Source organism: Phaenicophaeus curvirostris, chromosome 1 (assembly GCF_032191515.1).
Source record: "Phaenicophaeus curvirostris isolate KB17595 chromosome 1, BPBGC_Pcur_1.0, whole genome shotgun sequence".
Lineage (NCBI taxonomy): Eukaryota > Metazoa > Chordata > Aves > Cuculiformes > Cuculidae > Phaenicophaeus > Phaenicophaeus curvirostris.
Window position 1 is genome coordinate 46,350,355 of NC_091392.1, and position 25,599 is coordinate 46,375,953.

The window sequence follows — 25,599 nt, forward strand, 5'->3', positions numbered from 1 at the left end:
TCACTGTCATCTTTTGGCGAAAAAGTAAATTTGCGAGCCTCCTGGATGTTAAGCGCTACTGCAGCCACCGCTCTAAGGCAGCTAGGCCATCCTCTACTTACTTCATCCAATTGTTTGGAAAAGTATGCCACTGCCCTCCAGTCTGGGCCAAGGTTCTGAGCCAGTATTCCCAGTGCAATCCCTTGCTTCTCAAGAAAGAATAACTAAAAGGGCTTTGTAGGGTCTGGTAACCCTAAGGCTGGTGCCCGCATCAGCTTTTGCTTTAATTTGTGGAAGGCCTGAATGGCTTCTCCAGTCCAAGCTAGATTCTTGGAGTCACCCTTTAGGAGTTCATAAATTGGCTTTATAAAAGTCCATAATTATAAATCCATAACCAACACCAACCTGTCATTCCCAGAAAAGTACGGAGCTCCTTAAGTGTCTGTGGTCTGGACCCACTGGATCATTGAGTCCAACCATTCCTATCAAATACTAAACCATATCCCTCAGCGCCTCGTCCACCCGTCCCTTAAACACCTCAAGGGAAGGTGAATCAACCACCTCCCTGGGTAGCCTGTTCCAGTGCCCAATGACCCTTTCTGTGAAGAATTTTTTCCTATTGTTCAGCCTAAACCTCCCCTGGCAGAGCTTGAGGCCATTCCCTCTTGTCCTGTCCCCTGTCCCTTGGGAGAAGAGGCCAGTACCCTCCTCTCTACAACCTCCTTTCAGGCAGTTGTAGAGAGCAATGAGGTCTCCCTTCAGCCTCCTCTTCTCCAGGCTAAACAACCCCAGTTCTCTCAGCCGTTCCTCATAAGGCCTGTTCTCCAGCCCCTACACCAGCTTTGTTGCTCTTCTCTGGACTCGCTCTAGAGCCTCAACATCCTTCTCGTGGTGAGGGGCCCAGAACTGAAGACAGGCGAGGGGTACTCGCACACGGAGCTGCAGAGTTAGTTTTTTCCGTTCTTTTGTAGTTTTTTTTTTCTCTTTTCTTCCACGCCGCGGCTCCCGCCCGCTCCGGCTCACGAAGCCGCTCAAACCTCCCGCCGCGGCGGAAGCCGGAAGCCAGCAGCGCGTCACTTCCGGCGCCCTTCCGCCCTGCCCCGGCCGCCGCCCCAGCGCCCCCGCCGCGGGCCGGAAGTGAGGCGCGCGCCGCCGCCGCCGCGATGGAATAGCTGGAGCGGGTCGGAGCCGGGGCCGGCGTGACAGGCCGCCCGCGGAGCAGCTTCCCTTGGGCTCAGGTGAGAGGCCTCCCCCAGGGAGCGAGCGGCGCCGCGGGGCGGGCAGGGCCCGGCGGCTCCGGCCTCGCGGCCCGGTGCAGCGCTGGAAGCGCGGTCGTTGCCTGGTGGGAACCGGCGGAGCCGCTGCCCGCAAGCGCCGCTCCCTCCTGGCTGCCCCGCGGGGCGGCGAGCGCTGAGCAGCGCCGAGAAGGGGCTTCTCGAGCCCCCTGTTCAGTTTTGAGCCCCTTACTGCAAGGAAGACATTATGGGCCTGGAGCGCGTCCAGAGGAGGGCAACGAAGCCGGTGAAGGGGCTGGAGAACGAGTGTTATGAGGAGCGGCTGAGACAGCTGGGGCTGTTTAGCCTGGAGAAAAGAAGTCTGAGGGGAGACCTTCTCACTGTGTACAACTACCTGAAAGGAGATTGTAGCGAGGTGGCTGTTTGTCTCTCTCCCAAGTGACAGGTGATAGGATGAGAGGGAGTGGCTTTAAGTTGCGCCAGGGGAGGTTCAGATAAGACATCAGGAAAAATTCCATCACCGAAAGGGTTATCAAGCACTAGAACAGGCTGCCCAATAGATGAAGTGCCTAAGAGATACGATCTAGTAGTAGACAGCTAAGGTTGGACTCGGTGATCTCAAGGGTCTTTTCCGACCAGACAATTCTATGATTCTTGGACTAGAGGTGCGAGCCTGGTCTCTCTGTAAGCAGTAGTCATGCTGGAGGGCTGGCCCACAAGAGGTAGCAGCACGTAAGTGAGGTTTCTTCTGTCAGCAGGTGACAAATGGATTCCTGTGTGTGTATCTTGCTCTGTGGGTTTTTGGTAGGCATTCAGTTGCAGCTCAGTACCAAAATATGAAAGTAAAATCATGAAGGTGGCTGGCTGTAGGGGCAGCTACAGCATGTATAGGGCATTACTGCATTTGATCCTTCTGTTGTGTTTGTAACAGGTGCAAAAGCTTGTTTCTACCCCCAAAAATGGGAGTTTGGGGTTGTTTTTGGTTTGGTTTGGTTTTCCTAAGGCATGGTTGTCCTAAGCCTGTTTCTTCTTGAAGTCATCATCATTTGGGTCAGATAGGTGGGATGGGAGCTTGGGTTGAGTGACATGAAGTACTTATGTGTCCGCTCACTACCTTTACTCACAGGAGTGGATCCCAGCTTATTATAGCTCAAAATTCTGGCGGAATGCAAGATGCACTGCTGTGTAGTGTGTGCCTGTGTCCATACATCAGATGAAGCGATGAATTAGTTCAAGGATAAACTAATACTTTTTAGTCATGCAGTTGTTTTACATGAGTGATAATTAAAGAGTGGTGGGGAACCTTTCATTTGGATTTGCTCTTGTTTCAACATTTTGAATGTTTTGCCTCTTTTCTTATTGTTTTTTTGGCTATTGCTTGCTGCCTTGACAAGTGGTTAGGACATTAACGTGCTGATGCATTGTTGCTGATCTACATTAGTGTAAAGACTGTTACTGATTGTGAGGAGGATTCATAAAATGCACACTGACCATCCAGATTTCTTTTTATGATTGTTTCCGGGTTTCATGGCCTTGGTATCAGTAGCATTAATATTATTCTTGAAACTCAAATGGGAAAAAATCAAAGTTCTTAAACATTTATTACATGTCCTGTGTTGCATGTCTGAACACTGTTACTCTTTTCAGACATTTATTACCTTTCTAACTTCCATTTCAAGTTTAATTGTGGGTGACTCTTGCTTTGTTGTCCTGTGATTGTTAATTTTTCTATAAACAGTAGTTCAACCTTAAAAGAATTCAACAAATCAGTTTTTGTGCAATTGAGAACTGAAGTTGTACATTTCAAACATGGTGAAATCATTGTGATTTGTGGTATTACAGATACTACCCAAAGTAGATACTTTTTTTTTTTTTGGCACGGATTTTCTAGATGCATTTTTCCTGTTGATATACCGAGTTTTTACTGTGGTTGGTAATGACAATCATTTTTATGGAGCAAAATATACTATTTTAGATTACAGTCCAACTGTTGACATGATGATTTCTACAGAGTTACAGTGTTAGATGGACATAAGGTTAAAATCCAAGCTGCTTATTGAGAAGTGCTCACTCTTAGCTAAATCAACCAGTAATTTGCATACTGTCAAGCTGCAGAGGAACAGGTTGGACAGGGCCTACCAGGCTTGTTTTTTTTAAATCGTAAGCATTCAGACACTGGAGTGCTGTCAACATTCTCACCTAGTGGCTTTTCCAGACTTCTCACTGCAGCTAGTCTGTCACCCACAGCAGAGGGCACTTCCAATTTAATCAGTACTGCATCATTTTTCCACCATCTGTATAGAGAAGCTCGATTTCAAATTTATACAAAAGAATTTGAACATGCATGCGCTTGCATTTTCTTCGTACTAGCTCTGAATTTAATTTTGTGAAATATCTCTCTAGTTTTGAGAATTCTAACATGAGGTTGTGTTGCATTGGTAGTGGAGATTTGATGGCTGGGAGTGAATGAAACAATGCAAAAAGCACAAGATTTTAAAAGAAATACATTAAATTTGTTGTTATGTTAAACTCATTAGGATTTGTTTTTATAGTCCTTTAGCATACAGAGTTTGCCTTATGGAATAACTGCAGAATAAAATCTCTGAGACCTGGAAATACCTATAGCTCCTATTCAGAATACTCCACAATTTGTTGTTCTACCTACTCCGCAAGTGAATGAAGGTTCCTTTATACAAGGATATTACCTAATGTCTGATAGCTGTTTGGTCTTGGTCTGTGCAGTTAAGAATTGCAAGCATTTTTCCATAGGACAATTCATAAAGTAAAACTAATACATCATATGAAAATGTCAGAAGCTGTAATGAAATTTCTTAATATAAGAATTCCAGGTTTTTGTAATTTATTTCCAGCTATGTTCTCAGCAGAAGACTTAATTATGTACTTGCTTGGTATGTATTATTCTTATGATCTTATTGTATTTAGATGCAGTTTTTCATATCTAAAACTCACAGTCACTGCAAGTGAGACCAACTCTACCCCAAACGTGCTTGTAATCATATCTGGCTTTGCTTTGAATAGTCCCACTGAAACCATAACTACTGTTTTTTATTTTAAAGTTGAGTATATGCAAGATTGAGATCTGTGCAGTTGGATACCTTCTTTTTTTATAATATATTTTCTGAGAGCTCCTTGTCTGGTTCTTCATTTAGAAGCATGAAGGTGTGTCAACTCAGCTGACGTGGAAATCAGGGAAATGTCTATGGAGCATTAGTGTGTTTCTAGATTTCGCTGTGGAAGATTACTGAAAATGGGATATAACTGCAACAAAAGTCAAGACAGAACAGCATAGCTGTGTTACTCTCAGCACTGTGCTGAAGTTGGCATAAGGACTAGGCTAATACTGTTGTACCTGTATGCACTGAATTGTTCAGTAACGTGTAACTCTTTAAGAAGTTTTGTTTGGTACGTTTATTGTCTCTTTAAGAAAACAAGTCTCTTTCTAGTTTAATACTAATCAGACTATTTGTCCTGATTTCAAATGGAATCTGTAGTACCAGGGGAAGAAGATGTCTGTGTCCGGATAACTGTAGTGTGTTTGGTTTCAATCAAGTTTGGCTGAGGTACAGAGCTGTCAAAAATAAGTTGCTACCTACAGGTTTTGTGAGACTAAGGAGCTGTGAAGAGGAAACAAACTGTGTCTTGAATATGAGAAAGGCTTTGGCATAAAGGCATATATTAATAAACACCACATAACCTATGTAGACCAGAATATTGCCTTATATATACATGTAATACAGTGGGAAGAGCTTTAATTCATACAAGCAAGCACCTTGCATCTGATCAGGAGGACTTTGGGGCTGATTAGTCCCAGTGCTCACTGGGTTATTTGTTAGTGCCTTCTGCTGCCTTTGTTCTTGTTACCATGACTTGGCAAACAACTTCTCTATCACAGCAGAATCTTGTCTCTTCCATTTGAATAGGAAAGACATTCTCTATTTTTCAAAGAAGCGCGGTTTTACACAAATTACATACCAGTGAGTTGAGTTGACAAATGAGGCCATCAATGAAAATAGTATTTCTGGAGATTTTAGTCATTTCCTGATGTGCTGTCTTAGGTTTATTTTACTGCAGGTTGAAGGAACAGTACTCTTCACACCTTATTTGAAAGAGAGAATGAGGAAATATCCTTAAATATCTGCTTTTTAATATGCCTCGTAGTACCAGGAAATAATTTCTGCTTGCATTCTCACTTCATCTTCGCTCACACATGAATGTCTGTCTCTTTTTTTTCACTCTTTGTTTCCTGTCTTCATTCTTTATTCTGTATCTATGTCAGAGAGGTAATTGTATAAATGGAACATCGGCTTCGGAACTTCTATCTGTCAGGCTAGGCAAGTTAGATTTTTTTGTGACTAATTGTAGCATTTTAGGAAACTGTGGTAGTACACAGTATAGGGGGAGATGAACTAAATTGTAAGTTGCCACACTTTTAGCTCTTAAATTTGCAAGATGATGCAAAGAACTTCCTTGGGCAGTTTGTGGTTTGTTGTTCTTCGGGGTTTTTTTGTTAAAATAAAGCATAAAAAAAGATGTTTTCTTGTTTCCTTCCCCTGCAGCAGCTGATCAGCTCATTAATACTTAGATTATACAAACAATAATGTCTGCAGTGTGGTGGTTGACAAACTGAATTTTGGGCTTGTATTTTGACAAGCACAGTATAAGAAAGAACACATTTTTTTACTTTTTTTACTTTTGTATAATACACATCTATTCTTTTGCTGGTCTGGTATCTTAAGCAATCTTTCCTTTCAAAAACTGTGTGGTTCCATGAACACTGAAGTTATAGGAGCCTGGTTGCCTTCACATTTGGTTCTCTTTGTTAATTGATATTAATATACAAGGTCTGAACCTTTTCCTTCATGAGAGCAGTTTATAGATTCTTTGTTTTATTCAGTCATGTTTTTAAGAAGTGATTTTCTGTCCTTAATTGCTTTGTTGGATCTAGTGATAAAGATCAAGAGACTGAAAAGTTTTTGAGGAAAAGTAGAAGCAATGGCATATAATCCCCTGGCACGCACACACTGTTATGTGTACACAGAATGAATATGTATAACTGTAGAGCCTTGGAAATTATATTTCACTGTCGTTTTTGTGGGTTTCTCCTATATCCTATTCAATCCTTGATTAGATGTCCTTTAATATTACCGTTTTCAGCATGTGTTTTATGTTAACAGAAATTGTGAGAGGACTGTGAATCTTCTTTTCTTCTTGTCTTTGTAGGATTGGACATTGGTGTGCAGTCGAGACAATGGAGTCCATGCTGAATAAGTTGAAGAGCACCGTTACAAAGGTGACGGCTGATGTCACCAGTGCAGTCATGGGAAACCCTGTTACCAGGGAATTTGATGTTGGCCGACATATTGCCAGTGGTGGTAATGGTCTTGCTTGGAAGATATTTAATGGAACTAAAAAATCAACAAAGCAGGTGGGTTGTGAAGTAAAGACCTAGGCTTATGAGCATTAGAAAGCAGACTGATATGTAGCAGATAGTAAGTTGCATTTAAAAACAAAATCTAACTGGTCAGGCTGCTGCTAAGGGTAGTACTATAAGTAAAATGAAATGAAGACCCCAATGATGTTTAAATACATACATATACATATATATATATATAAAAAATGTTATCAGCTCTATAGGTGGTAGTTGCTTCTAGCTTTCTCTGCTGGAGAAAGTAGTTCTGCATTCATCGCATACAGTTTGATACCGTGATCAAGAATTAATCTGATTAAAACTGATATGACAAGAAGGAATTAGTTTAACAAGGGTTGGTTATCCAGTTTGTTTTACCTTGCAGCTTTTTTTTAGCACAAGTACTGGCTTTTTAGTGGTTCAAAATAATCATGAAGTATGACATAATTTGTTTTTTGCTCAGCTGCCATACAGAAATTGAGGGGTTAGAAATGTTAAATCATGAGATGCCATAACAGCAAGGCATGGGATAGAGGAGGAGGTTGTGGGGGAAGTGAGTTCTGCCTTCCCTGTGCTGCGTGCTGCTTTCAGATCAGTAGTGTTCCCTTTTAGTTTCCTTAAAGTATTGACATTTAGAGCACTAGTATATAAAATTTTGACTCACTTGGAGTCACATGTGTAAATGACAGCAGGATTGTGACTTGGGGAGAAGGCTTGCCAGTAACAGGGTCTAAGAGCTGCTATTATAGAAAATGATTTTGTTGTACTAGAAAAGTGTGAAGTGCTTTTTTTTTCAAACTTGGAAAGGAAATAGAATTTTCAGCAAGTCAATAGAACAGTTAGTATATTATGGCCCTCAGTTAAACTTGATGCTGAAGTGATGTGAGGTCACTTAGACAAGGAATCAGCTTGCTACAAATGTATCAAAAAGAAATGGACAGGAAGGAATGACTTTGGAAAGCATATATACAGTATGGTAGGAAAATAAGCTTCAGCAAAAAGAGAAGAAATACAATTTGCAGAATAATCTGTGGAGAATGCGTGATCTGGTTGTGACAGAATCTGAATAATATTTGAAGCTACTTTTCGCCATATTCTCAAGCATCTGTCTAGCTGTTGCAGGACTCTATCCATCTAGTATTTACTGAATTTACTAAATGTAACGGTTGGGGTGGGGTTTTTTTGTCTTTTCAACCATATAAAGAAGTGATAACATTGAAAATACAGTATTTTTTGATAGGTTTTGTATAATCTCTGTGCCCAGTAAGCACTTGACCTGTAGAGGGCTTAGATTTGAGGGTCTGGAGAGTTGTAGCAAGTTTCCTAATTGACAGAGTATGTGTGACTTGGTTTCTGTTGATCGTGTTCTTCAAGCTTTGAATGAGTGTTCTGACTACTGATTTTGCAGAGTTTTAATTCATGTGTTACCACATTGTGATCCTGCACTATCTCTGTCAACTCAAACTGACATCTGTGTATTTGTATGCCATCACTTGTCATTAAAAATACAGTAGCAGTTGCAGTGCAGGAAATTTTCATTGGCTGGTGATTTGACATGTATTTACCTTTCATTGCTAATATTACCAGTTAGGTAACATCGTGTCAACATTCAGTTAGCTTTTCAAGCTAAAACTGTGCCACAATACAAACAATTTGTGTTGTGTTGTAATATTTGTATAATATAATTTTATTGCAATATATCTATTTTTCAAATTTATTTTTGATCTCTTTTGCGTGTACCTCTGAAACATTGGCTGGGCAATATGAAAGTATCTGGCTGTCATTTTCCAAGCGGCAGCAGTCACTTTTGTGAAGTGATGCATATATTTGCTGCATTGCAAGTGTGTATATCTAGTTTGAAACTACAATCACTTAGCTTTTTTACAGTAAATATGTATTGTGAACAGGTTGTAGGGGCTCAATTGCCTCTGATGGTGTCATTTAACAATAACACACATGATAATTTAAGTCGTCGTAGCCAGATACTTTTAGCATTACAGCAGTAGAGCTGATCAGAAATCTTTGTTGCCAGGACAAACAGGAGTCAGCAGTCTTAGAAAAGTTGGTCAACTAGAGTTAAGATATCAAGTATGGGTTAATTTGGTTCCTATTTTAAGTCAGTGGACAGTTGCAAAAATTCCGTCTCTGGTAACAGTAGATATGTACGATTTTATTCCTCTTTTCGCAGTTCTGCCTGGTTTCTGCCCTGCTAGTTTTCCTGGGTTTCTAAATTATTAGCTTGCTTTTTATTGATGTGCCTTGTCTTTTCTTGCTTTGTAAGTGGCTGAATTACAGCGTAGCAGGATGTGAGGAAATTACTTACCTGTGTGCGTGTGTTTGTCTGGGACTATTTGATAGCTGATTTGCTGCTGTTTGTTTGAAAGATTTATGAGTCTTTCTGGTTATACATGTGTATACGAAGTAACATGTTGCTAATTTTACAGTATGTATTTCTGCTCATTTTGGATTTGTTAACTTAGTCTTCATACACTTACAATTTTTTCTGGCGTTGTGTGGCCCTTGTCTTTTTTGCATTTTGAAAATGCAATCAAAAAGAAGAACTTTTTTTTTTTAAGGTCACTTAATGTTCTTGTTGGCAGCTCTAGTCAGGAAAACTAGCAGAATTAAGGAGTTAAAGGTTTGCACTTCAAGACTACTGTAGTTGTGGTTAACTTTTGTGGCAGTATTATATATTTATTGATGGTAGGTAAGTCAGCTTTCTGTTGTTTTGGCTGTGCATACAGTAGCTTTGAAACTAGAGCTTCCTACTCTTCAAACTTTAAAGGCTTATTCATTTCAAAACTGAAATAGCTGTATTGTGTATGTTATGACTCAAGCAAGCTGATAGGAAAGTGTGATTTTAAAAAAAACATTGGCCAGCTTCTGAAAATAAAACCTTCAAAAGCTGGAGGAAGATCTTCTTTTTCTGGCAAAAGCCCAGAGTAATATTGGAATGCTTTCCAGTATTTTAGTTGAAACACTATTTTGCTTTGCACAGTGGGAGGCTTTGGTAAAACATCATGTGTTTGCATATTGAGTTACATTTGATTGTTCAGTAGAAAAATATGCGTGAGTGCATATGGTTAAAATAGAGAACAAAAATGAAAGGAAAAACAAACACAGCAGTTTCTAAAATCAGGCACTCTGCTCCCTTAAAATTTCCTTTGGTTTTATGTTCATAGAATGAATCATAGAATGGTTTGAGTTGGAAGGGACCTTAAAGATCATCTAATTCCAAGTCCCCTGCCATGGGAGGGGACACCTCCCACTAGATCAGGCTGCTCAAGGCCCCATCCAACCTGGCCTTGAACACTTCCAGGGATAGGGCAGCCACAACTTCCCTGGGCAAATTGTTCCAGTGCCTCACCACGCTCATTGTGTAGAATTTCCTCCTTATGTCTAGTCTAAATCTTCCCCTCTCCAGTTTAAAGCCATTCCCCCTTGTACTATCACTACAAGCCTTTGTAAACAGTCCCTCCCCAGCTTTCTTGTAGGCCCACTATGGGTACTGGAAGGTTGCTATAAGGTGTCCTTGGAGCCTTTTTGAGGCTAAACAAGCCCAACTCTCTCAGCCTGTCCTCATGGGGAAGGTGCTCCAGCCCTCAGATCATCCTTGTAGCCCTCCTCTTAACCTATTCCAACAGCTCCAACAGCTTCTTATGTTGAGGATTCCAGAACTGGACGCAGTACTCCAGATGAGGTCTCTCAAGAGAGGAATAGAGGGGCAGAATAACCTCCCTCGCCCTGCTGGCCACGCTTCTTTTGATACAGCCCAGGATCCAGTTGGTCATCTGGGCTGTGAGTGCTGCTGTTAACTGCTTTCTCAGTATGCAGTAAGATGAATAAGGAGGGTTACCTGTTCATTACCGTTATGTTTCCACAGCTTTTAGAGTCTTTAATTTAGAAATACTTCCTAGTTTTGTTTGCATCTTTTTGGACACACAAACTCCATGGGTTTCTGAATTCTTGCCTTCCTCTTGTGGGTAGGAAGTATGTTGGTGGATATCAGCAGTACTTCTTTTTCCTCACAGGAGCATGTAAACCAAGTGCTGTGTCTTCCTTGTTGTGGTCAATGCTTACTCCTGTTTGCGCAGGTGACATATAATTCCTTGGCAAAGACATTGTAGAACTTAAACATTAAATTTTTTTTAAGTAATTGATGTTAAAAATTCAAAATTCTTCACCTTAACAAAAGCTGTTTTCTTGAAGGGCTTCATTCTCCAAGTATTTACATGGCATACATCATAACACACAGCTCTTGCAATGTCATCGCTGAGCTTTACCTAACAGCACTTTGAAGTGAAGTATTCAACTTAAACATGTAACAGGGGAGTCAGAAGGTGTGGACTATCTTATGTTTGTAAACAGAAGTGAAATTTAAACTTAGATCTCTTGAGTGGCCAGTCTAGTCCCTTCCACGCTTGCCCGTTCTCCCTAACCCAGGTAGTAGCGTTGCCAGCACACTGCATTGAGATGAGAGCATGTTCAGCAAAGCATGTATGCTTCCTACCACATAATGAAGGGAAATCTGTGTTGTTGAAGATCAGGGTTGGTTTGTCTCTACTTTTTCACTTTCTTTGTGAAGAGCAATCACTCTTCTTTTTTAATATATTTTAGTCTTTTTATGTTGAATTCCACAAAGCTGGAATTACAACACAACTGCAGGATGAAATAGCAAGCTGCTATCTGCAGGAGGAAGCTACTCTTCCTTCAGTCTTACGAAAACAACAAAGTGGAGCTCCCCTAGAGCATTCCATGGAAAGAAGTAGTAGCTATTTAAGGCTTGTCAGACTTTTCGTTTCGGTAAGTTTCCATGAAAGTGATTACAGGAAATGGAATCCCTATCAGCTACAGTCAGTAGCCCTCCTTTGTGGGGTTGGATATCAGTTCTTGTCAAACAGAAAAGGAAGAACAGAAATAATAAGTTCATAGTCAAAATTTGACAGGTTATCTGGCTCACACAGCATACAACCATGAACACTTTTGAATAATTCCAAGCATACTAGATGGTTTCAGTATTTTTTGGTGCATTGAGTGTTTCTTATGTGGTCCATGACTCAGCTCTCTCTTTGCTCCTTTGTGCAGTAATATCTGGTGACATATGGTGGTTAGGATATTATTGTTATGTCATTCTGCATATAAAAATCAATGTTAATGGTGAAATTGAATTTCAGAATGGCATATTTTGAATTATTGGTATCAGAATACATTTAACATTTTAGTGTCCATGAGGAGACAGAGGTGGCTGTGTGCTTTCCTGTGTGAGAAGTGTTACATGAAAATGAAGGTATTGGAAGCAAGTTGCCACACAGCGCCTGAATAACTGAGTCCTCAAAATCAATGCGATAGCAGTCATTTTCATACCTAGAATACTACAGTTGCATATATGTACTTACATGTGAGCTAATTTTAGATATGTGAAATTTCTGTCAAACTACAAACAAACCATGCAGGACCACAGCGAGCAGCAATAGAACCTATTTATAACCACCATAAAATGTTCAAACCACAGCTGATGTCCCGTGCTGTCTGTTTTAAATATTCACTTTCTGATTCTTTTGACTTGATGTTAAGGAGAAGTGCTTTCTGGAGCGCTATGTTAGTTTGAAATTTTATTACTGATCGTATACTAAGTTTACACTTTGTACTGGAAAGTGTTTATTTTAAACACTGGGCATAGTGTATGTCTTCCATCCCCAGTCAGTGGTTCCTCCCGGCCTTGCATCAATGTTAATGTTTGATCTATCACACTTAAAAGTTGGAGCAGAGAGCCTGGTATGGATAGAAGCAGGAAAAGTGTTCTTGGTTGAGTTAGTTATAGATGTTCACCTGCTAATAGGTTAAAGAAACAGATACCAGCTAAAAAATGTAAACTGTGGGGTTTTTTGTGTATTGGTCTGAACTTCTTTTTTTATGTAGCCTATTGCTAGAAGTCTGGTTTATTTAATCAGTAATATAACTGTTTCTGTGAGTGAGTTAGAATAATGGGTTACAGATTGTGTAGTACAAGATCATAGACTTCCTCTTGGGACTGAAAATTGTATTGTCATATCATTTTCTCCTGGTTTCTAACCTTTATTATTATTCTTAAGTCTGTTATAGGAGTATAATAAAGTCTCTGTTTCATGATGAAGTTTTTGGATTTTTTTTCTTTTTTTCTTCAGTAGATTTATTTTTCTTTAATGGCTTTCAAGATGGTGATGAAATCTAATTTGTTATTTCAAATCCACCTCTGTAATTTCCAGGTTTCGTATGAATTTCACAGAATCACAGAATCACAGAATAACCAGGTTGGAAGAGACCCACCGGATCACCGAGTCCAACCGTTCCTACCAAACACTAAACCATATCCCTCAGCACCTCGTCCACCTGTGCCTTAAACACCTCCAGGGAAGGTGACTCAACCACCTCCCTGGGCAGCCTGTTCCAGTGCCCAATGACCCTTTCTGTAAAGAATTTTTTCCTAACGTCTAGCCTAAACCTCCCCTGGCGGAGCTTGAGGCCATTCCCTCTTGTCCTGTCCCCTGTCACTTGGGAGAAGAGGCCAGCACCCTCCTCTCTACAACCTCCTTTCAGGTAGTTGTAGAGAGCAATGAGGTCACCCCTCAGCCTCCTCTTCTCCAGGCTAAACAACCCCAGCTCTCTCAGCCGCTCCTCATAAGGCCTGTTCTCCAGCCCTTTCACCAGCTTTGTTGCTCTTCTCTGGACTCTCTCCAGAGCCTCAACATCCTTCTTGTGGTGAGGGGCCCAGAACTGAACACAGTATTCGAGGAGCGGTCTCACCAGTGCCGAGTACAGAGGGAGAATAACCTCCCTGGACCTGCTGGTCACGCCGTTTCTGATACAAGCCAAGATGCCATTGGCCTTCTTGGCCACCTGGGCACACTGCTGGCTCATATTCAGTCGGCTGTCAACCAACACCCCCAGGTCCCTCTCCTCCAGGCAGCTTTCTAGACAGACTTCTCCCAGTCTGTAGCACTGCATAGGGTTGTTGTGCCCCAAGTGCAGGACCCGGCATTTGGCCTTGTTAAACCTCATGCCATTGGACTCTGCCCAGCGGTCCAGCCTGTCCAGATCCCTTTGCAGAGCCTCCCGACCCTCCAGCAGATCGACACTTCCACCCAGCTTAGTGTCGTCCGCAAACTTGCTAAGGGTGCATTTCTTAATGTTCTTCCTCTCCATTTGCAAAGATTGGTTGGAAGAACTGTTTTCTCTGCTTTTAACGTCTACCGCATTTCTGGGATTTGTTTTTACACAAGTTTAAGCATTAGAAAATTATTAATGTTTTATCTTTTGAATGGTCTAATCAGATTATTTGATTACTCAGATATTGTTCTGTGACTGTCTTTCGTGAATGTCTAGTTTAATAGAGGTGTGGTTTAATAAAGCACCACTTGGTATATTTAATGCCAGTTTAATGTTATATGCTCAGAATATTTTGATTAGTCACAGTTGATGTAAATGCTTTCATCTACTTAAAATCAAGCTAATTTCTGTCCTGTGGATTTGTTGCCTTGTCACTATGTAGATAATGGTTATAGTTTATGCATTACTGTTTGTAAGTTAAGGAACAATAGTATCTTAACTCTTCAAATATATATTCTAGAGATTATACACAGTAACCTGTGTGCTTATGACTGGGACAAAGTAAGGACAATATGTATGTGTATATATACATTGAAATACTTGTTGCATTGGTGGGATTGTACTGTTGATTGTGTGTGTAATTGTTTATATGTTTGTTTTTTGACTCTGTTTTATAACAAGTGAATTTTGCCACTTGTTTCTAGGAAGTGGCTGTTTTCGTCTTTGATAAGAAGCTAATAGACAAATATCAAAAATTTGAAAAGGATCAGATTATTGATTCTTTAAAACGAGGCGTTCAGCAGCTAACCAGGCTTCGACACCCTCGACTACTTACTGTTCAACACCCATTGGAAGAATCCAGGTAAGTTGTAGTAAAATTGAGACTAGGCTTTCTTAGTCGTTTTTACTGAAAGTAAAATATCTGGAACATTCAACACATAAGTCTCATGAGAGTCAAGTTTACTGTTTTTACTCATGTACAAATGGTATGTTGTCACCCCACCCTTTGATTTTTTTTCTTTTTTAATTCTATCCAAGCTATAGGATGTGTTCCTGGCGTGACTCTAATGAATAATCTATTCCATGATCTTTGTCCAGTTGCAGTTGGGTAGCTACATACAACCCTAAGAGTATGAAAATTTGGTAGTTCAATTAATTTAACTTTTAAAGAACTCTTGATTTTTTTTTTTCTTTTAAAAGCTTGCTCATACATTTGTTCCATTTATGAGATGTTATTATGTAGTGCATGTGAGATTGGAGATTTTTGGTAAATTGCATCTCTTGTGGCCACATAGGTGCTTAAAAGGGCCTCAAATGCCAAACAAAGGTGACAAAATTCAGTGTGTTTTTGTACTGCTTATTTGATTTCTGTAAGGTTGACCACTAGGCACAATAATGGATGAGTCTTAACGGATTTATCATTCAACTGTAGTGATGACGGTACACTAAAATCTAGCAAATAAAATGAGGGTTTCATGTCAATATAGAAAGCTGTTCCTGATCCTGCAGAGCAAGATCATGAAGGTTTTTTTCCAAAGTAATTTTTCTAAATAGTAGCCCAATACCTTTTGAACATCTGTATTTTTTATTGTGTCTATTAACTTGCCTGTTTTCAAATGTAGTGGCTTCTAGCAACCAAGAACACTGTAGGAATGATTCTTTATCTTTGCAATGCCTGCTTAGGAAAAGATTTCTTGGATTAAATCATGCTTGCATATTCAGGTATATCTTTCCTCCAGTACTAAACACATTTCACATGAACAAGGATTCAAAATTGTCATTAGCTCTGTGGTTCAGTATGCCCTTCACAAAAAGCTAAGGAAGATTAATTATGTGATTTAAGAGACTCTCGTATTCTACAACAGTAAATGAACCATTACACACTAAATGACCTATACATCTAAGTTCTGATGTACACAAATGAATCCCAGAGGACACATCAGGCTTCTTCCTAAAATTGTTACTCTATTTTGATTGACTCAGCAACTGCATCTGTAATGATTTTTTTTTTTCCTGAACTCTGCACTTCAGAAGACGAGGCCAAGAGTTGTGCCTTGGAGTGTTAAGAAAACTTTTTCTTGTGAATTTAAGGCTTTTGAGTAAAATTAACAGTAGTTATGTCAGAGTTCTTGTTTGTGAGTTTTTAGCAATGCCCTGTACTTTGCTGCAGTTGCTCTTCTTCTGATACTCTGCAAGCTCCCTGTAGAAACATGTATAGAACCATACCTGCCCAGTTGCTTGTTGTGCTAGGGACTGGTGTTAAGTATTTTTAGGGGTTCATAAATGGAAGGTTTGCTTAGAATACTTGTCTGTGTAACCTTGTTGAGAGCATGCTGTAAGATTTCTTTAGAATTGCAGGTCTTTCCAGAGTGCTTATTCTTGAAAAATCTGTCATGGCTAGATTGTACCTGGTCTTTTTTGTGTCTCCAGAGTAGCATACGGTTGTGTTGAACTGATTGTAAGTCACCTTTTATTCTACTTTGTGGGACAAAGTGATAGTTGGTGCTGCACAGCTGAAGTAGATCTAGAAAGAATGGCCATACCATTCTGAATACCTACTACACACTTAGTGTGTGGGTGACTTTTCCACTATTAGTAGAATATTTCTACTCCAACTTACCAGAATTCAATATAATTATATTTAATATAGATACATATTAATATATAAATAGGTATATACATTTTTACGTATGCTTATATAATAATAGCTATTTATACTAAACGCAGAGTACAAATACGATATGTTTATTTATAGCTGGTCTTAAATTCCACTAACAGCACAGATGAGCAATATTATTCTATATTTAACTTTCTGTGGGAGAAAAGGGAAAAAACCACCCCATATTATAAGTTTACTCATAATGTCATTACTACCCGTTAAAAATATCAGTAGTGTGAAGAGTCCCAGATACTTCGTTTACTAGATGTTCCATCTGTTGCAGTGTTTTCCTAAGCATTTGCATTTTTGGCCATCATATCTATTTTTAACTTGTTTTCTTTTATCATGTTACTCTGAATTTCATTTTGATATTATTCAGGGAACTGTTAAAGAAGCAGCACTGTATGGCAAACATCAGGTTCTGCAGTATTCAGTTGCTTTAATTAGATTTGCCCCATCCTTCCGTTGCTCTGGTTTGGATTCTTATTTCATTAGGTCCTTAAGTAAAAAATAAGCACCTGTTTTTTATTCCCTGAAAACAACAGCAGTCAGATGGTCTGATTTGAAATCCACTAACTTCCATAGGTATTTTCTAGCATCTATGCCCTAACCGTAACTATGTGTGTAAGCTCCATGGTAAAGCTGAAGTTGAATTGAAAATGAAGGACTTAATCTTTCTGTGCTCTGATTCCTCTCAGGGATTACTACAGAAACAAGTTTTGTATCTTTGGTTTTGTTAGTAGAAATGTGAAAGTGGTGACTTTAACAGAATGATAGTAAAGAAGCCAAACGGTAGTTCTTTCAGGTTGGCTGACATTTGTGAATCTGTGTGTTTTAATTTTCAGTTGTTTTTCCTTCAGAAAGGCAGCATATAAAGCTGAAGTAGGCCTAAAAAGTGTATGAGTAATAAGAGGTTTGCGTGTTTTGTCAGCCTTATATTAATTCAGAGAGCAAGCTTGTTAATTATTAAGACATAAAACCAATGTGGTAGATTCGTTGGCGGGCATTGTTCCTTCTGTGGTAGTTTTAAGGAATGAACAAAAAGTTAGGCTTCTGTCTTCTTGCCTATAATTTTATTATTCAAAAATGAGCACCACCAAGTGTTCTGGTAAAGTATGATACAACGTTTGTGTGGTTCTTTATTCATGGGCAAGACATTTATTGTATTTATTTATGAAAAAAAAATCTGTGTATTTGTTCTATAGGGATTGCTTGGCTTTTTGTACAGAACCAGTCTGTGCAAGTTTAGCTAACGTTCTTGGCAGCTGGGACAACCTACCTTCTCCTTTACCATCTGACATTAAAGAATACCAGCTTTATGATGTGGAGACCAAGTATGGTTTGCTTCAGGTAGGCATAGGTCGTCCTTACAATTTTATTGCACTTTTAGCATTTATGATTACTTTATAGAATTTGTAAACTGCCAAAGTATTGTCTGCCTATAGTAAATCAACTGATGGGGAAGTGAGAGAAGATAGTGTCCTGATCAGTGGAAGTGTAAGAGAGAATAAATGCTGGAAGCTCTAAGTTGCTTATTCGGTTGTGGAAAATACAAAATTAAATGAATTTTTATTTTCCATATCAATGTCTGTGCTACAACTGTCTTTTCGATGTGTGAAACTTCATTCGCTTCTGTGGAGAAGCAGTAACTCCCAGGTTTAATTTGGTGAATACGTTGATCGACTTTGAGAAACATTTTTATGCTCATGCTGTGATAGTGAATCAGCATTAGTGATTTCATCTGCTCTTTACCCATCTGTGTTTAATGTCTACAATTCATGATCTTTAAGACATAGCCTAAAATAGTGGTGAAGAATTGTTTCTTAGTTAACTTGCCAATTAATTCGTGTGACCACAGGAACAGGATATTGGTAAATGTCCTGCAGGGTATTTTCGGATATATTTAACCTAAAATGCTAGTCTTTTCTTAACAGGTTTCTGAAGGCTTGTCATTTTTGCATAGCAGTGTGAAAATGGTCCATGGAAATATAACTCCTGAAAATATAATTTTGAATAAGAGTGGGGCATGGAAAATTATGGGCTTTGATTTTTGTATCCAGTCAACAAATCCGTCAGACCAGGAGGTAATGGATCTTTGTATTTATCATCCTTAAATATCAAATTCAGATCTTTCTCTGAAACCAGTTTCATGACCTTGTATTTCAGTACGGAATAATTTTTTTAGTATTCACTTCTATATTTTGTTGGCAGGAGGTTTGAACATATGGCACAGGTCTGGATTGAAGCGCTGCCTTTGATCATCACAGAAAAAGAGCCTGAATTGGCTCAGTGAAGTCAAACCAAACTAGTCATGGTTTCAGACAGAGGCTGAAGCCTTGTGCCTCTTCTGCTTACCTGTGTGCTGGATGACATGCAAAGCTACCTAATTTAGTGCCTGGTTGCTACCTCCTAAAATGAATTCCCATCATTGCTAATGTTTCCCTCTTACCACAGTGCTTTGCTTTTACGTTGCACTTCCCAGTTCTAATGTTCAGACTTAACTGCATCTGCTAATCACTCTAAGCTACACACAGATGCTTAACAGTTTTGCCTCACTCCATTTCTGTTTCATTCATGGTTGAATTTGAGGGGGTTAATTATTTTTTGCTACTCAAGTTTTTTATTTAAAATATTCTTTAAAAATCTATAGTAAGTGTACTTTCTTTTACTTCTCTTGTAGCCAAAGTTCCCTTGTAAGGAATGGGATCCAAACTTACCATCCTTGTGTCTTCCAAATCCTGAATATCTGGCACCAGAATACATTCTCTCTGTGAGCTGTGAGACAGCCAGTGATATGTACTCTCTAGGAGCTGTTATGTATGCAGTGTTTAATAAAGGGAAACCAATTTTTGAGGTCAACAAGCAGGATATTTACAAAAGCTTTAGTAGACAACTGGATCAGGTATTTGTTCTATTTGTGACTATTGCTCATTAATGTTCGTATTTGAAAGGTTACTATTTTAAAATAGTTTTAAATATTTAGAACAGAATACTGGTGCTCCTACCTAGCAATCTGATAATGGTGTCTTACATTGCATACTATCTTTAAAACAAGAAAAAACTATCCTAGCAAAATATGGGAAATAGAAATACATGTAGAGGTTACACATATCAGCTTTATAAACTACAATTTCATTTTTCACCAGATTTCTCTGTGAATTTGTTGAATGCTGATATTATGGAATAAGTACTTGACCTGTTGGAGTGAAGTGTGAAGCGCAAGGCAGTGAATGTGCTATATGGGAGTGTTGAAGGTGGCTGGGTTTGAAGCGATGTGATCACTTTACATTGCATTTGGTATCTGCTTAGCTATCAGCTGTTTCACATTCTTTGTGGACTGTGACTATTAACTGAAGACAGTTAGTTGTATCAGCTGACATAATGTACGTTCATATGCAAGTTTCCCTTGTTTGGGTGCCCATTGCATTAGTTGTGCATAATGCATTGTAATTTGTGTAGGCAACACCTCAGATTACGACATGTACCTGTTTAAAAATAGTGGGTTTGTGTTCTCTGATAACCTTAACACAATGAGAAGCTGGAAATAAGGGAGTGTGACCTGAAACAGGCTTTTGGTTGACACGGAGGAGGCTGTGAGGGATCAGAAGCAAACAGTCTATAAAAGGGGAGAGGGGAAGGGATATTAAAGGTGTGGGTAGGTAAACCATCAAGATGACAAAGTATAGTTCTGCTATATATTGGAAACAGTTAAATGCAGGATTTTCTGACTTCATGGTGCATGTGCTTAAATTACTTACACAGCTGAGCCGCTTAAGCTCTGGAACTCTACAGAATATACCAGAGGAGGTGCGTGAACATGTAAAGCTACTCTTAAACGTAGCTCCAGCAGTCAGACCAGACGCAGATCAAATGACTAAGGTCAGTTCATGGATGTTACTGTAGTCATAGGAAAGAGAGAAAATAGCATTTGATTTTTAGAAGTAATAGAGCTGGTTTTAAGTGTTTTCCTGTTAATGTTTTTAGTTGTAATGTTAAATATTTTTTAACTATTTTGGAAAAAAAAAATATGTTGATTGATGCCAAAAGTTGTCATTATGCTGACCTTTATTAATAAGGAAGAAGTCAGTGCTGAGACAGAATTTAAAATACTCATTCAATACAAACTATTTTGTTGCTTTACAATACATTTGGAAATATTTTCTATGCTATGTTTCTATACAATTTGGAAGGATTTTAAAGCCATAAAATTATAAAGGGCAGTAAATGTAGCTTTTGGCTTATGATTTTTAGTGTATTGTTTAATGTGCAGAAGAGTAGCTGAAAATATATTTGGAGCTTACTTGCCGTAATAAAGCAAAAAATTAATTGCAAGTGGAATAATTTAACTTTTAATTTGGCAAACTTTTCCTCTGCTTTCCTGTCTGAAAATATAACTTAAGAGGATATTTTTCCTTTGTCTTATGTCCTGTTTTCTGGGATCTGATAGCCTTTCAGGTTGCTAGTTATAGATTTGCTTAGCTAAACAATTTTCTTCTTTTCCTGTGATATACAAAGACTGTATGCAGAAAGAGAAATCTGTGTCTTAAGGGTTGTGAGAAATATTGAGTGAAGAAGGGTGGGGGAACAGGTTCTGCCAACATATACGCTGAAAGATGGCAAGTGAGGAAATTGTCAGATATTACTCAGATATCAATTCACTTGTCTGAAGTACTGCAACAAACGAATCTCTAAATGGTTGTATTAAGCAGCATGGTTTTATAAAGATGTTAAGTCTCTTTTACCGTGTCTGTACTGCAGACGGTATTGTAGGGGAGAGACGTGAGAGCTTTAGTTCCAAAAGCAGTTCATTATGGCCAGTATGACATGAGTTAAGATGGAGCTTGACATGGGCAAGTTTACCTTGCTGGTTTTAGACAGTTTGTGTTAACCTGTGGAGAATTCCATGATCACAACTGTTTTGGTTTATAGAAGACAGAATTTAAGTCTCCAGTGCAGACTAGCTTCTGTTCTGCTGACAGTTTCTTTTAATCTGTATTGTCCTGCTTCAGTGTGCTTTTCTGCTGCTTCTTTACTGCCTTACTTTTATCAAGTTCTGCTTCTTCCTTACAGCAGAACTTATTTAAATGTTTTTATATCCTTTGCTTTTGCATAAATTTTTGAATTGAAAACAAGTTTCCAGATAGTTTGAGAGAGCATGCTTTGCCTTTAACTGTTGTGAGCCCTTGAGGTTTGATCTATCCCTCCCTAAGACTGAGAGGTAGCGGGAAGAAGGAATCTTTCTTACCCATGTGAGTTTCGGAATGCAGAACTTTTCATTCCAGTCTGCATAGGTCTGGGATAGGCACACTTCTCCTCTTTTTGTTTATCTGCTAACTGAAAGCTGAATATTTAAGGATGGATTCTTATGTAAACAATCTTGTTACCATCATGCATTTGTATCAATCTTTCATTAACGATGGAGCAGCTCCTGTGGTATCAGTAGGACATACTGTGCCTATAGATTTTTTTGGTGCCATCTTTATAAGCCAGGTTCATGTGTGCTCATTGTTACAGAATACTTAAAAAGGACTGCATCCTCTTTGCTGAAGTAATGCAAACTTGGGAGAACATGTGAGAAATTACAGCGGACAGGATGTACAAGTGGCTTTGCACGTTGGATAGAAATTTATATAATCACACATTTTTGCATATAAATGCTTGTTGATTCATTATAACTTTCTAGGAGTGGTAACCAGAACTGGATGGCCTAGTCAATAATCCTTTGTTCTTATTATTAAATAGCATAGTTATTCCTAGGAGAACTTTTAATCAAGATTTTTACTTTTTATTCATTTTTTTTGTAGACGATACATTATTTCATATACAGTAAGTTAACTTAGTTACACATAAAATGTATGGGTTTCTTTGAAATGTTGCAAAAATTCCGTCTTAATAATCAGCTTTTATGTGTGAATATTATTACTTAGTATGTAAAAATGTACTTTTCTAGTTGTTAGTTGCAGGCGCATCATTGTAAAAGTTTACTGTAGTTCATTGAGAAGGTAAATAAATTATTAGATTATGGAATCTTTGTAACAATGTCAATGTTATCTCCCTCCAAATCACAAGCTTTTAATCTTATTTTTAGATACCGTTCTTCGATGATGTAGGAGCAATGACGCTTCAGTATTTTGATTCATTATTTCAAAGGGATAATCTTCAGAAATCACAATTTTTTAAAGGGCTACCAAAGGTTCTGCCAAAACTACCGAAGGTATGTCTGTATGATATCTTGAAATAGTGAGTTTAAAAATTTGTGAACACCTATTAACATTCTCAGTCTGGGAATGCTGGACTTTTTGTAGCATTGAAACATAATAGACTGCTGTGAGCCTGTCAAAATAGAGTAACAGGAAAGAAGGGGAGCTCAGAAAATAATTAGTTTGGAAATACTCCTCAGCTGTCAATGATTCTTTAGGTGGAATATGGGAAATTGTGCTATGAATATGTGCAGGGAATCGTCATTTGCATGTCCTCTTGTAGTTCATCCGACTTTGAAAGGGAGGTGTTTTCTCTCCGTTTACAAGCCTTTCCCTTTGTTTCCAGATCCTACCATAGCTCTTTGAAGTCATCTTGCCATCTTTTCTCCCAATAAAATTGCTTCGAGATTTTCAGAGCGAGGCAGTACTTTAATATTGAATGATGCAAAGCCTCCTTCCCTCCACAGACTAAGTGCTTTCTTGTGCTAGCAGTGCCCAGAAACCTCAAAAGGCAAATGCCTGTTATTACAGGTGTCTTCTGTGTAGTCTTAGACAGTATGTCTAGACTGACTGCTTTTATTTTTGTGATATTCTTTAATTTATATAAGGCATAATGCATATGTGATAGAAAAATATTATTAGTTTAATACATTATAATAAAACTAGCTGAGCTTGTCAATCCTTGCATTGAATTTCCTTAGTCTGAATTCTGTTTTGAATTACACAGTGCAAAATTCAGACTTTGTGTTCAGTATCCTCTTCTTTTTTATTTACATTTTTTTCCTTTGTTCAGAAATCATTGTTGCTTTGAATTTGGAAATAGATGGGATGTGTTTAATCTAACTTTAGACAGCCACAGACTTACCTAATCATCCTCAGGGCGTTCTTTTTTTTTTCTGTCCTGAAAGGGTTTTTTATGAGGAAAGGGTCTGTGCCCTTGAACCATGTATCTCTTTGTATTGACTTTAAAAACATTTAAGGATGTTCAGCAGAATCCCAGTTGGGGAATGAGTTCTACAGGAAGGATTATATCTTTGTGCAGTGATTGATGGGGTACTGAAACTGAAGATTTTGGGGAAGTGATAGGGTCTTTTTAAAGGATTTCTTTATGGTTTTCAAGAAAGCATGTAGAATAAAGTTTTCATAATTCATGCATGTAATTAAAAGTCCTATTTTCTGTACAGCTAGTTGCTTTTTGTTGACTTTAGCAGATGTTATAGTCTCCACTGATGCTTTGAGTGCAAACAGAGGAAAGTAAGCAAAGTAACACAATGTAAATCAGCTAGAGTATATCTCAAAAATAAGAGCTCAAAATTGAAAATTATGTCTCTGTTTTTTGTAGACATTAGGTTAATACAAAAGCTGTTCAGCTGGTACAATAGTAATTTATTGCAGTAACTTGCTGCATGTTTTTTTTTTTTTTTTCTAGCGTGTTATAATTCAGCGAATTTTGCCTTCCTTGACTTCCGAATTTGTGAATCCTGATATGGTACCCTTTGTCTTGCCTAACGTTCTCCTAATTGCCGAGGAATGCACCAAAGAAGAATATATTAAGCTTATTCTGCCTGATCTTGGTCCTGTTTTTAAGCAGCAAGAGCCAATCCAGGTATGTTAATGTTTTTTTTAATTCTGGAAAAATTAATAACTGTTCCATTTTCCTTTACCAGCTTCAGACATGTTGTTCAGCTTGCTCTGTAGTTTTCTAAGTACACAATTGCAATTTGTACAAAATAGATTTTTTCCAGGAAATTCACAAAACCTTTACCCGTCTTTTTTCAGATGGGTTTTCTGGGGGTATGTTTGCTCTTATAGATGAGATTAGATTAGCAAAACAAGAAACATTTAATTTATCACACAGTCTTATTTTTGGTTGGTTTTAGAAGGTATAATTGTAAACATTTTATCACTTATCTAGTCAATCTGAGCTAGATTGTACACTACAACACTTACTCATTCAGTATCTGAAATTGTGTTTTTCTTTTTTTTTCTTTTTTTTCTTGTATCCAGATTGCTGAAACTTGTAACCTTGACACTGTTTTAAAAGTACTGCTTATTGGTGATAATAAAATAGTTTTTTGAGGGCTGTGCACAGATTGGTGAAATTTGTTTCTTTTTAGTTGACAAATGTATTGTGTAAATAAAATGTGCTATTTGTCTGTCTTTTGCTTGCATAAAGGTAGTAAGACATTGTTACTGTAAAGGAGCAAAACAGTTGCATCCTTTTTGTCAATGGCGTGATGATTCCTGAGAATTCTGTCACTAACTTAGGTATTGTGCCTCCACAGATAAAAGGTAGCTACGCATTCCTTCCAGCTCACCTTGTTTTACTGCTGGATGCTGTTATTTCTCTGCAGAGCACATAAGAAGCAGGGTAAACATAGGAATGAACAAGTAGATGTTTTGTTTCTGGGTTTCAGAAAGCCAGATCAAAGAACTCCCATTATACTAGGGAGGGAGGAAAGGGGACAATTGTGTAACTGAGAATACCTCAGGAAATTAGAACTGCTTAATGTTCTTTACTTCTGATACACCGGGGCTTTGTTACCTTTGTTGTTGTCTTGAAACAATTAAACTAGACTGAAAGCCAGTGAGCATCTTAGTTGTGCTGTTTCTTCCCAAAAGTTAACATTATGTTTTCTACCTTTAACATCAGATTTGTGAAACAATCTTTACTGCAAAACGTTTGTCTTGAAGTTATATCCGGAGCATGATGATCTGTTTTATTTCTTGAGAAACAAGGGAAGCAAAATACAGGCTTAGGGTCAGCTCGTAAGGAGTGAACTTTGCAAAGTTTTTCTGTACCTTTCTAGATAATGTATATTAAATTCTTATGTTGACATTTTTAATGCACATTAAATACTAAGTGGCTTATTTCACTTATTTCTGTGATCTTTTTAGTATGGCAAAGTTAGGTTTAAGTAATCTAGGACAGGTTTTCAAAGTTAATGTACCACGAATTCAGGAAAAAAAAAATTAAAAGTTCAGAGTGCCAGAGGACAGAATTCTGGGTCT

The 25,599-nt window shown here is 38.4% G+C and overlaps 1 protein-coding gene across 1 annotated transcript in view; it reads left to right on the forward strand.

Moving 5' to 3' along the window:
- Positions 1–1,117: 1,117 nt before the first annotated feature.
- Positions 1,118–25,599, forward strand: part of SCYL2 (SCY1 like pseudokinase 2) — a 39,068-nt gene continuing 14,586 nt past the window's right edge. The window contains exons 1-9 of the mRNA XM_069856993.1: positions 1,118–1,217; positions 6,456–6,660; positions 14,433–14,590; positions 17,593–17,737; positions 18,322–18,471; positions 19,068–19,289; positions 20,150–20,266; positions 22,476–22,601; positions 24,017–24,193. Of these exons, the coding sequence (XP_069713094.1) occupies positions 6,484–6,660; positions 14,433–14,590; positions 17,593–17,737; positions 18,322–18,471; positions 19,068–19,289; positions 20,150–20,266; positions 22,476–22,601; positions 24,017–24,193 (1,272 nt within the window). The 5' untranslated portion in view covers positions 1,118–1,217; positions 6,456–6,483. The remainder of the gene's footprint in view (positions 1,218–6,455; positions 6,661–14,432; positions 14,591–17,592; positions 17,738–18,321; positions 18,472–19,067; positions 19,290–20,149; positions 20,267–22,475; positions 22,602–24,016; positions 24,194–25,599) is intronic.